The sequence below is a fragment of the Oryza brachyantha genome, chromosome 7 (assembly GCF_000231095.2).
Source record: "Oryza brachyantha chromosome 7, ObraRS2, whole genome shotgun sequence".
Lineage (NCBI taxonomy): Eukaryota > Viridiplantae > Streptophyta > Magnoliopsida > Poales > Poaceae > Oryza > Oryza brachyantha.
This window is the reverse complement of record NC_023169.2, coordinates 9,327,505-9,339,810: the sequence shown is the minus strand read 5'-3', so window position 1 is coordinate 9,339,810 and position 12,306 is coordinate 9,327,505. Positions and strand designations below refer to the sequence as shown.

The window sequence follows — 12,306 nt, the reverse complement described above, 5'->3', positions numbered from 1 at the left end:
ATTACATGACCTATCCATGGAGGCCCCTGTCACTAATTAGTGGGGTTGTTGCAACGTCCTGATCTGATGATCCAATTAATCATAGGCCTGAATCAGACGGCCCCTGCTCAATCATTAACACGCTCTGTCACGGATTGAGTTGTCCTTAAGTACCATGCTTAGCTAAACTAACCTAAAAAATTTGTTCTCTCTAACCATCCGGAGAACATGCATGCCAGGCACTGACTGACGCATGCACGCTCCTCAGACCTCACACATTTTGTTGTGGCGTTAGTTGTATCAACTAAACTACTACTCTTTTTAGTGAATATTTTAATAATAAATCAAGAGAAAGAAGGCTCATCAACAGTTTCCTGACGTGTCAATTATTTTTGGGAAGCTGCCCTTTCCTGATACCCATGTGTATTTCCAGAATTCCAGGTAGCAGGAATAAAATCGGCATAGAATAGTGTTTCAGTTTTTTGGATTTGACTGACATTCTCATCTGTTTGTTTTTTTTCATACTTATAGGCTAAAATTTAATTTTTACATTAAACTTGCAGTCAATTTTGGGATTTTTCTCATCGTAGTTTATTTTCAGCCTTGGATTTTAGATCGCTAAAAACAAGAATATAAAAATTTTATTATAAATTATTTTTTATTTGTAAATATGAAGTTCGGTGTTTTCCATACCCTAAGGCTAATGCAAGGTATGATTTGCACTGAAACTAGGGGTGGATAACGAGCCAGCTCGGCTCGGTCTGGCTCGTTAAGATAACGAGCTGGCTCGGCTCGGCTCGTTATTATAACGAGCTAAAAACCCAGCTTGGCTCGGCTCGTTACAAAGCTCGAGCTGGCTTGTTAGGCTCACGAGCCATGCATGAAAAGTTAATTTAAACAATTTTTTAATAGATTATATAAGCAAATTTTTAGTTCAAACATCCAAATCATATCAAATTGTATCTAAATATTAAAGTTTGAACCAAAAAATTACATGGTGAACCTATAAAGTATTGAACACATGCTTTCCGTGGTGGAATCAATGAATGCCGATGAATCACGTATCTTTGGTCTAGCTCGATAGGCTCGCGAGCAGCTCACGAGCCAGCTCGAGCTGGCTCGTTATCTCTAACGAGCTAAAATACTAGCTCGGCTTGTTAGAAAAATAAAACGAGCCGAGCCAAGCCGAGTCGAGTTTGTCACGAGTTGAGCGAGCTAACGAGCATTTCTGTCCACCCCTAACTGAAACATAATCCAAGCATATTCGTCTACACAAGGATCCAAATCATGCAATGACACATGCCCTTTCTCTGGCAAGCAGCTGTCCATCCATAATCCATAATTTGGAGAGAGAGATATATATATTCCCTCCCAAATATGGTTGCAATGATTTCCAAAATCATAGTAATTGTAATGATAGCACTCCTATGATTTATTTTGCCTTCCCAATAATTAAGAGCTCATGCTGCACATACTGATTTTTTTTCTTAAAATAGGGGGGTGTGGTGGAGACAACTTATGTCTCCGGCGTCTGCATTTTTGGCTGCACAAAAATCTCGAAGTTTGACAGCCCAATCAAGAGGACCTTATGAAAAATGTGACCAAAGAGTAAACGTGATGTTAACCATGTAGCCAATTAGCAGACCCAAATATACATGATGGATGGCAAATTTCCCTAGTGGGTACTCAAGGTGTGTGTCATAGTCACGGTACCCTAGTCGTCATGATGCTACAACATAGGCGACGAACAGAGCTAGCTGATACACAAGAATACGACGTGCTAAATATCAAGATATTTATGTCAATATTTGTACCAAATTGATTAAAACATATTTCCTCTATTTTATATTGAAAGACATTTTAATTATGTCTATATTCAATAATATCTATACAAATCTAAACAATATTAAAAATTCATGCATTGCCACTCGCATCTTTTTATTTATATTTATACTTATAAGCCAAAATTTGAATTTTCAACCTTAAATTAAATTTAAAGTTGGTTTTGAGATTTTTTCATAGAAGTTTATTTTTCAGCTTTGGCTATCCCCAATTATCGCTAAGAATACGTACACAAAATTGTTATTTATAAATTATTTTTTGTTTACGAATACGTACAATCATCCCCTGTGAAATAAAGGCAGTAGATTCTGAGAAGTCATATTAAAAAACTAATGTCATAATCCAAATATATATTATATATGTAAATATGGATCATATATCTAATAGTTGGTTCTTTATTTTCGTCATAGCTAGAGATGATGAATTGTACTATTTTCAAAAAGACAAGATATTTTCTCTGTTCATAAATAAATATAAGCATTTTTAGGTTTTTTATAGAGAGATTAAGGGTAAAGAGAAAATATCATTAGCTTATGCACTAGATTAGTGGAACGGATTGTTTGCTCCACACAAATGAAAATGTGCTTTCTCATAAACTTTCTTTTGCTACAAACTCAATGGCATATTATGAAAAAAATAACATATCAATGCAAATCGTGGAATCGGTGTAAACTTAATGGCATAAAATATATTTATGATAAAGTTTAGGCAAAATTTGCTACAAGGCATCAGAAAAACGTGTAATTAGCCGGTGAACACCGTAAGATCACGAATTTGCTGCAGGGCACCATAAAAGTGTGGTAATTAGCTATAGGGCACTCCAGCCAATTTTTTATTATTTTTGAAGTCAAAAATTCTAAAAATGACGAGATTGCCCTCGGTGGCAAACCCGTTATGTCGACTGGGTCTAGTCAAACCAGACCCAGTTGGTCTCGACTCTGCACCACACCCGAACCCTAGCCTATAGGGCAAGTGAGCAGTGGCGACGGCGGTGACCCAGCGGCGACGAGGGCGCATAACGGGTTGGCCACCGAGGCAATCTCATCATTTTTAAAATTTTTAACTCTAATAATAATAAAAAATTGGTCGGAGTGCCCGGTAGCTAATTACCATATTTTTATAGTGTCTTGCAGCAAATTCATAATCTTACAGTGTCCACCGGCTAATTACGTGTTTTTTCGATGCCCTGTAGCAAATTTTGCCTAAAGTTTAAATGGTTGAAATATGATTACGTTGAATTGTCTCATCGAATACCGAAACCAATGGAGTGATTGCCAAACGGCATATTTATGAATCAAAAATAATTTATGAATAAATATTTTATATATATGTTTTTAACGATCTAAAAGCTAAGGCTGAAAAATAAAAGCTAAGGCTAAAAAATAAAGTACGATAAAAAACCTAAAATCTACTCTATTTTTAAGATTGGAAATTTAAATTTTAGTTTATAATCGTAAGTAAAAATGAAAAGATGGGTTAGGAGGAGTACTTATTTTTATCTTACGTCTGCGATGATGTTTGGCCAAATTGTCCTGAGTTCGACTGGACCACTCCATCAAAGATCAATGCAAAGATTTTTGACTTTTCAACATAAAACTCCACATTTCTCTGCCTTCAAATCACCCTTTTGCTCTTTTGATAGAGAACCATGCATGTCCCGGACATTGCCGAGGACTTTCAAAAGCAGTACTATTAAAAATTTTATTTACTCGTTTTATCTTTCTCTTTTTCAGCAGCAGCAACAAGTTCAAAGTCAGTAGTACTCCATAACAAACTGTAAATTAGCAAAAGGGCCTGGGATGCCTGTATCCCAGTGGTTACAAGAGACTCGGTAGCACCTGAGGCGTCGACAACGAAGCGTTCGTGGGTTTGCGTGCGTGCGTTCCTAGAGGAGATTAGGGAAGAGTGTGCGTGCGTTATGAACGTTTGCGCTGTACTGTGTTCTTAGAAAAAATAACAAACTGTAAATTACAGTATTAGTCCTAGTAAAAATCCGTATAACCATCGCTGTCCTTTTTTCTGCAGGCATATGCAATTGACCCCTGGAGTTCAGTACTCCAAGTACAAACGCTCGTACGTGCCGAAGAAAGTAGAAATGGCCCGAAGGACGAACATCATGCAGGATGGAGCTAATACTATTTACTGTACTCGAGCCCGTGCCCTCAATTTGTACATTTTGTTCTTTTAATTTACAAAAAAATCCCTAGAAAACCATTTTTTTTCATAAATAAATCACTTCCTCAATGCCCAATGATTTCAATGCCTCAGCGCCAAACGTATTAGCGCTATGCTAGAAGCCCCACGACAATTCTGTCTGGTGCTTACGTGGCAAGAGAAATATCGTACACAAGCGAGCCAATTAATTTTCCTCCCATTGCCACATAAGAACATAAATTTTTTTCTCTACTCCCACCAAGGGTTTACCTTACCACGGAGAGCTCCGAGCCACGGCCTGGCGTAGCGTGATTATTATAGTTTTTTAGTGGTTTTGGATGGTTCCTTGTCACGATAATTGTGATTATCGCGATAACCGTCGTGGCGGAGAAACCGTTGGTTTTGTGAACGTTGCTCCCACCCACTCCCCTCTTCAAATCCAAGCCATTTTTAAGGGATTTTCATCGGATTTTATGGGGAAGTTGGCAAGCAAGGTATCATATTTTATTCTCTCTTTTTTCTAGTTTGTTGGTTGATTTGAGACATTGAAGTAAAACCTTAGGAATTAGCTTCATCCCAAAATCATGATCTTAAACATTGCATTTCTTGATTGGCATGTATAAAACTTCCTTATTGGTCTGTCAAAAAATGAATGAATATTGAGAAGGCACTGAACATATATAGATAAATGATCATGCCATGGGTATGAAAATAATATAGATGAGCAATTGTTGTCATTATGTCATTATTGTTTTTCTTACCATTTACTTTAAATATGTTCAATTCATCCAGGTCCAGGTAGATAGAGCGGTTCATGCCTATTGTGACGTTAGAGTGATCGAATTTTGGGAAAAGTTGTAGTAGGACAGAAATATTGTTCATGCATTTAGGACGGGATACGATGGAGGCATTTTGATCAATGAGCGGAGGCCGGAGCTAGCGCTCGACACATAGGTATGTCGAGAGACAGTTTTTTTTGGAGAATAATTGTTTGAAATATTTGTTGTATGCGTGATGAAATGACACATATATAGCCTTGGTGCGTACGACACACAGGCGTGGGTGAGCATGTTGGCAGGATGATGTGGTGATGTGCTAACGTTTATAACTAGCGTTGGGTTTGCACGCTAACTTTCTGTCGTATACCATAGTTACCATATGCACATGCTAATTATAAAAAAATGACTATAACTTTCTGTGTATACATGTTACTAATAAATTGCTAACTCGTACTCCCTTCATTTCACAATGTAAGGCTTTTTAATCTGGCCTAGATTCATATGAATGCTAATAAATTTAGACACATATATAAATTATATATAAAATAAGTGAATCTCAATTTAGGTCTCTAAGGGGGCGGAACCAGAAAATACTTAAGCTTAGGACTGAGCTAACATGGTCTTGATCATTTTTTTAAAGTTTGTAGATAATTTCACATAATTTTAGTGTGATTTTGAACCTAAGTCTAGGACTCAAGCCCTAATTGCCCCGGGCCTGGTTTCTCCAACGGGTCTCTACATGTGTTTGCTTCTAAGATAATACTACACTTGAAACCGGCTCTAACTTAGATTTAAATGAGTCTTCAAATTATCTTTATGTTGAGGTGAAAATTGTAATTAGTATCCGTCCCATAATAATTTCGTTTTTCGTTTTTCCGTGTCCAACGTTTGACAATTCGTCTTATTTGAAAATTTTGTACAAAAACTTAAAAAATTAGTCACGCATAAAGTACTATTCATGTTTTATTATCCAGCAAGAATAAAAATATTAATCGTAAAAAAATTTCAAATAAGACGAAGAATCAAAATATTGTATCAAAAAACTGAAAAATAATCTTATTTCGAGACGGAGCAGACAGTAACAGAGAGTTTTAGAGAGCGAGTTGGTGTAGGAGATTGGACCAAGGTTGGCACAACCCAACGCTAAACCCAGGGACCCTAGTACCTTACCGTCAACCTTGGGCACCTTGGTGGTAGGGAACAAGCCAAACTAAACCATCACGGTCAAATCTTTTTATCTTTGGGTTTCATTGTAACTTAAAGTTTATTTTGGGGGTTTTTAACGAAATTTATTTTTTAGCTTTGACGTGTTTAGTAGAAAAAAAGCAAATAGAAAATAATTTACGAATAAATTTTTTATATACGTGTTCATAGCAATTTAAAAGCCAAAGCTCTAAAATAAATTTTAGTGAAAAAACATCAAAATCAACTCTAAATTTAGGGACCCTTTGAATCACAGGAATGAAAAAACGGAGAAATAGGAAAAATATAGGAGTCTGACATGAATGTAGGTGTAAAGTAAAGGATTGCAAACCACAGGAAAAACACACAAATGACCGTTTAATTGGACCACAGGAAAAACACAGAAATTTGAGTAGAGATATAAACTCAAAGGATTTTTTCCATAAGGTTCAACCTCTTATTAAATTTCTTCTAAAACTTATATAGAAAGATGCATTCCATAGAAATTTCATTGGATTTCATAGGATTTATTCCTTTGATTCAAAGGGCTTTGTAGGAAAAATTCCCATAGGAATGAAATCCTCTAAAATTCATATGAAATTCCTTTGAATCAAAGGGGGCCTTAAGGTTAATAATTTAATTTTTAGACTATAACCCTAATTCCAAAGTCAAAAGATGACGGTCTATAAGCTTACTCTAAAACATAAACCAAAAGATTGGGCGTCTCATCAGTGCTGATATTTTCGGATAGCAGCATAGCATCAGCCAGGGAAAGGCAGCTGCAAAATTTTCAGAGGGGCAAAAGTACAAAGTGTAAAGTACAGGAGATGCAGTCATGCAGAGTGAACGGCGCCGGCACATGGATTCCCTGCGAAATCCGTCGACGTCGCGCCGGTCAAATTTGAACGTTAGCTACCGGCCGGGGAGTAGTACTGCGCTGCCACACAGTGTTTCGCGTCTGCATTTACCAGCAGTGCACAGTTGCCAGTCAAGAGCTGCAGCGTGACAGCGTCTCAGCCTTCGTCATGCAGCAGCAGGGAGATCGATTGGGCATGGAAATTGGGGTGTTGCAAGGACTTGTTTGAGCTTTTCTTGACCTGAATCTGATGAATCTCTCTCCAACGCAGGCCTTGGATTCGATCCGTTCTGCCATCTTTTTTTCTTCACGCATGCAGCAGCAGCACGCCCATGTCTTCTCTCTTCTGCGTCATGATACGAAAGGGCCTTCTTTTTACGTCACTGAAAAAAAAGGCGTGCAACACATCACGGTAGATGCAGCCTGTGCCTCACTGAAATGTGGGCCTCCGATTGTCAGCTTCCTTTCGTGACGAAAATCTTTACAGCAATTCTGGAACGGCATATTTGCGATGAAAAAGCTCCTCTAAAGCACCCGAATTTTGGAGGAATTGATCTACCTGAATTTTAGAGGAATTTTCGTGATGACAAATCTTTACAGCAATTCTGTAATGGCGTATTTGCGATGAAAAGCTCCTCTAAAGCACCTGAAGTTTAGACAAGAATTCCTCGTTTCAGAGGAGGTAGAAACTGTGGGGGGCAAAAGAATGGCCCTGAAAGGCCAAAGCAGAAATGGAAGTTTGGCACTTCATCGCATAGTGCCAGGCAGAAGTGGACAATGTGGCAACTCAGGACAGCTGGAGATGACGAGCCTCCGGGGATCCACAACACATGCCATGATGAAGTGAATGATAGGCCTTAACAATGGTGACAAGTGACAACTATATACTAGTATTATGCGATGAAAGGGCGTGATTGGAAGTGTTTTGAGATCCATGGATGGAGCTGGGAAAGCATCACAGATGTGTCTACTCTAATCTCCATGCTTGATGATATGAGTAGTCATTGGGTAGGTTGGCTTTGGGTTTTGGGAACTGAAACCCTAAAGATGATGAGACTGGACAGAAATAATGGTGTCACTTCTTGTTTACCTTTGCATAATAATCCAATTGATAGATATGCAAATCAAATCAAATTCGGAGCGTCCAGATTCAGAATAGCAACTGATAGATCTCATACCAATCCAGAGAGGCAGAGACACGCGTATATGCAGAAAAGAGGCAAAGAAAAAACACATAGTAATCACAACGAACCACTTGATAAACTGACTGATATATTTCAGATAGAAAGAGGCAGCACATCGATGCTTTTATCGTCGCTAAATTAAATGGGAATACAGGCTAAATTAACATGGCATCCCTTCGATCAAACAGATTACAACACATGGAGAGATGTTCTTCCACACAACACGACGAGAGCAGCGGCGAACTTGAAATACTTTTTTTTTTTGGTACTTTCAAAGGGAGAATTCTTAACACCAGAAAACCTCATCATGGCCAACCTTGCTTCAACGCCTTCCAGCCATTAACCACCAATGGCTCGAGCTCTCCTTACGCGTTGCTCCTGAAGGAGCCGAGGGCCTTGATGGCGCCGGCCCGGAGGATGTACTGGTGGTAGAACGCTGCGATCGCCGCCCCGACGAACGGGCCGACCCAGAAGATCCACTGCACCGGAGACGAAGAAGAAATGTCAAGAAAGCGTCATTTTGATTAAATTGGAGATGAGATGATCGATAGAAATGCAGTCAGTAGTCGGTCGTACATGGTTGTGCCACGCCTTCTCGTTGTTGTAGATGACGGCGGCTCCGATGCTCCTCGCCGGGTTGATGCCGGTGCCGGTGATCGGGATCGTCGCGAGGTGGACCATGAACACGGCGAACCCGATTGGCAGCGGCGCCAAGACCTGGAAGACAGCCACACAAACGCAAGCCGAAGAAGAAAAAAATCTCAGATATTAATTACCACAGAATTGCACATGTTAGGCGAGTAACCAAACGAAACTGTCGTTTCAACACACAGTGAAGCACACACAATTGCAAACAATTCACAGAGTAAATTGTGCCTCTGCCAAACTAAACCCACTCATCCCCAAGCGCAGGACGACGTTTGTCGGGTGCCTCAACCACATGACCATGTTAATGAACATCAACATCGAGGGACTGTCTATCAGGGAGCAAAGTTAGTGGCCAAAAGCCCAAAAAAGGTCATCTTGTCACGTAATGCCCCTTCCAATAAGGAACTGGACCGAACAAACTAAGCTAGAGAGAGCACCCAAATCTTTTGGCTTCATTGAGGAATTAGCGAAACTGAATATTTGCATATGAAAAATAATATATGAATATATGTTGTTGGCGATTTAAAAACTAAGACTAAAAAATAAACTACGATAAACATATCTTAAAATCAATTTCATATTTTAGGTTAAAAATTTAAATTTTGAATTATAAACAATATAAGCGAAATGATAGGGTGAGTCTCAGTGCTCCTGCTGCTTTTTTGGCCTTAGCCAAGCTAGGTGAGTGGGGCATTTCACCCCCAAACCACACCAGAGTCACCAAGGCATATTTTGACGGGATGTGTGCAAATCTGCAAAAGCAGAGCACCCAAAGCTTCTTCACGCCTTGTCACCTCCACCAACACGGCAATGAGAGTCATGCCCAGGGAGATGCCCACCGCACCACCTTCACAACTCACATGTTCACCACTTGACAGATGACACCACGTAAAGTGACCTACATATGTAGTAGTAGTAGTAGTATCCGTTTCTTTTCACTAGGAAAAACCACAATTTTCACCTAATAATATTCTCTTGTTTTTAGTGGAGAACTACCAACCAACCAACCAGGACAAAACAACATGGTGCAAGGGGAAAAAATGGTTTTAGAAGGGGTAAATTTGTACCGGCGGTCCTGCAAAAATTCATCATGGAGATCACATGAAAACCGGCCAGCCGGGGTGCACGGACCAGCTCAGCCGGTCTGGACCATATGCAGGACACCGAACCAGCTCAGCCTTTTGCTAGGGCCACACAAGATGTACTACGTCCGCACGCGCCCTCACAGCCATGCTACCGTGATAGCTTTGCTTTGCAACAGTAAACTTAAGGACGGAAACGGCAGGTAGTTTAGGGCCATCCGTAGCTTAACAAAATGAACTAAGTTTCACTATAAAAATAAAACTAGTTCGTTTAGTTAAATTAGAGTCGACCCTAAAATACTCACGGATCGACCCATGGCCATCCTAAGTAAATTGTGGACATGGCCAAGATAATTCTACAGTGATACTAATAAGTTTGTTGAGTTTTTTAGTCCTCTCTGTCATGTCCTGTGTGCTAGGCTCATCTTGAATGTTCTACTACTAACATAGGAAAAGAAAAGGAGAGATTTTTCTTCAATTATGTGGTGCTAGCTAGTAGCTACTGTACTGGAGCAATACGGGGTAGCACGGTAAGGCCAAATTCAACAGTACGGTGTGCTCAATAATGTTCATGTAGTACTGCAAACTGGAAGAGATCTGAAACTCGGTAAATCTAGGCATGCAAGTGGCTCTCTGTCGACAAAATTTTAAAGCTTTTTTGAGAAGAGAAGAGAGTTTTGGAAGCAAATTATTGCATCTCTTCAATATTCGGTTTCTTTTTATAAAAGAGGATGGGGATATTCTTCCACTGCTTTCTAATCCTTTTTGTTCACATCTGTCATTCTTGCGATCTAACCAAAACCAAGAATACTGTTCGACTTCCTACCAACATGCATGTTAGAGTATACTAGATTAAAGCATCTACCGTCACTTAGGCTTCAATTTAAGCAAAACACAATTTTTTCGAAGGAAGAAAAAGGAAATTGGTGGAAGTAGTTAACTTGCTCCGATGCTTACCGGGACGTGCGAGTCGCGGGCGTTGCGCTTGGGGTCGGTGGCGGAGAAGACGGTGTAGACGAGCACGAAGGTGCCGATGATCTCGGCGGCGAGGCCGGTGCCCTTGGAGTAGCCAGAGGCGAGCATGTTGGCGCCGCCCTGGTACCGGTTGTAGTAGGAGCTCTGGAACGCCTTGACGAGGCCGACGCCGCAGATGGCGCCGAGGCACTGCGCGACGATGTAGAGGATGGCGCGGACGAGGGACACCTTGCGCGCCAGGAAGAGGCCGAACGTGACGGCCGGGTTGATGTGGCCGCCGGAGATGCCGGCGGTGCAGTAGACGAGGATGAAGATCATGCCGCCGAACGCCCACGCGATGCCGAGGACGCCCACGCCGCCGCACGCTGCGTCGGCGCCGCCCACGGCGGAGTCCGTCTGGTGCTTGTACCCGATGACGGTGGCCACGGTGATGTAGAGGAAGAGCAGCGTGGCGATGAACTCGGCGATGACGGCGCGGTACAGCGACCAGGAGCCCAGCTCCGCCGCGTCGACCAGCGGCGCCGGCGGCGGGTCCGTGTAGTCCTTGGCCGCGAACTCGCCGGCGCCGCCGCTCTCCATCACCTCGTCCTTCGCCATGCCCAGCCTTAGCTAGCTAGCTCGCTCTCGCCGCCGCGGGAGGAGTGACACGACCAGCCTTGCAAGCGATTGTGGAGGGAGCTTGAGCTTGTCCGAAAGAGTGAGGAGGAGGGTAGTATTTATGGAGCAAGTGAGAGTAGGTGAGTGACAACGAGGCACGCTGAGACTGTCGTGTGGGCCCACCCCCCTCAGCTTGATGATGAACTATTGCTAAACAAACACACTCGAATTCTGTTTAGGAGTACCTTTTTTTTTTTTTTGCTTTGATGTCCTGGAACAGAAAATTTTAATTTGGCTGGCATTTTTTTATTTAAATTTGCTGATAAGATCGGATGGGCCTCTTTGGTTTTCCTGCTCCAATGCCTATGACTAGTTGCGATAAGCTACTGTGTGCCGGGGCCTGGGGCTTACGTGCTTCCACCCAGAGGGATATATCCAAGGCCAGAATTCCCGGGTCTGTTTCTGTTGCTGCGAGTAGAAGATTCGAGAGGGGAGAAGTGAAACTAGGGGGGAGAGGATTTGTTGCGTGATGCCGTGACAAGGAACAGGATCGATGTACCCGTGACCATCGAGACAAAATGATCGCGTGTTCTTATCTATTATATATATAATATATAAAGCAATAAGAAAAATGAGCCCTCCACGTCATCTTACGTGAACTAAAATTCTGATATTACACGAAAAAAAGAAGATAAAAGTAGAAAAGCATGTCTTTTGGAATAAAGCAGATATCAATTGAACAGAATTAGATCAATCGGACATGTCGATCCATCTGCTGGCCGGGTCGGATGTGATCATTATTTGTGTAGCGGTGTTAGTACGAGTGAGTCATGCATTGATCAGGACATCAGCATGTTGGGTTTCAGATTTCTACAAAAGCAAAAAAAAAAAAAACGGACAAAAGAACAAGTTTTCTGAATCGGACGAGAAAAATGAAAAGAAAACGAAAAGATAATGTTTTTAATAGGACAAGAAAGAAAAGATTAATTAAAAATAAATAAAAATAATAAAAAAGACTCCATGTGCAA

The 12,306-nt window shown here is 41.1% G+C and overlaps 1 protein-coding gene across 1 annotated transcript; it reads right to left on the bottom strand.

Moving 5' to 3' along the window:
• Positions 1-8,047: 8,047 nt before the first annotated feature.
• LOC102722311 (probable aquaporin PIP2-1) lies at positions 8,048-11,380 on the bottom strand. The gene is made up of 3 exons (XM_015839619.2): positions 10,664-11,380; positions 8,553-8,693; positions 8,048-8,455 (listed from the first exon to the last, which is right to left on the bottom strand). The coding sequence occupies exons 1-3, from the start codon at positions 11,276-11,278 to the stop codon at positions 8,342-8,344; spliced, it is 870 nt and encodes a 289-aa protein (XP_015695105.2). The 5' UTR covers positions 11,279-11,380; the 3' UTR covers positions 8,048-8,341.
• Between the last annotated feature and the right edge of the window lie 926 nt (positions 11,381-12,306).

Bases quoted from the DNA above. Each gene is read 5' to 3' on its own strand.
- LOC102722311 (XM_015839619.2), bottom strand. From the start codon at position 11,278: ATGGCGAAGGACGAGGTGATGGAGAGCGGCGGCGCCGGCGAGTTCGCG. The intron at 8,694-10,663 runs GTAAGCATCGGA...GCTGTCTTCCAG, and splicing joins CCCGCGACTCGCACGTCCCG to GTCTTGGCGCCGCTGCCAAT. The intron at 8,456-8,552 runs GTACGACCGACT...TCTCCGGTGCAG, and splicing joins AGAAGGCGTGGCACAACCAT to TGGATCTTCTGGGTCGGCCC.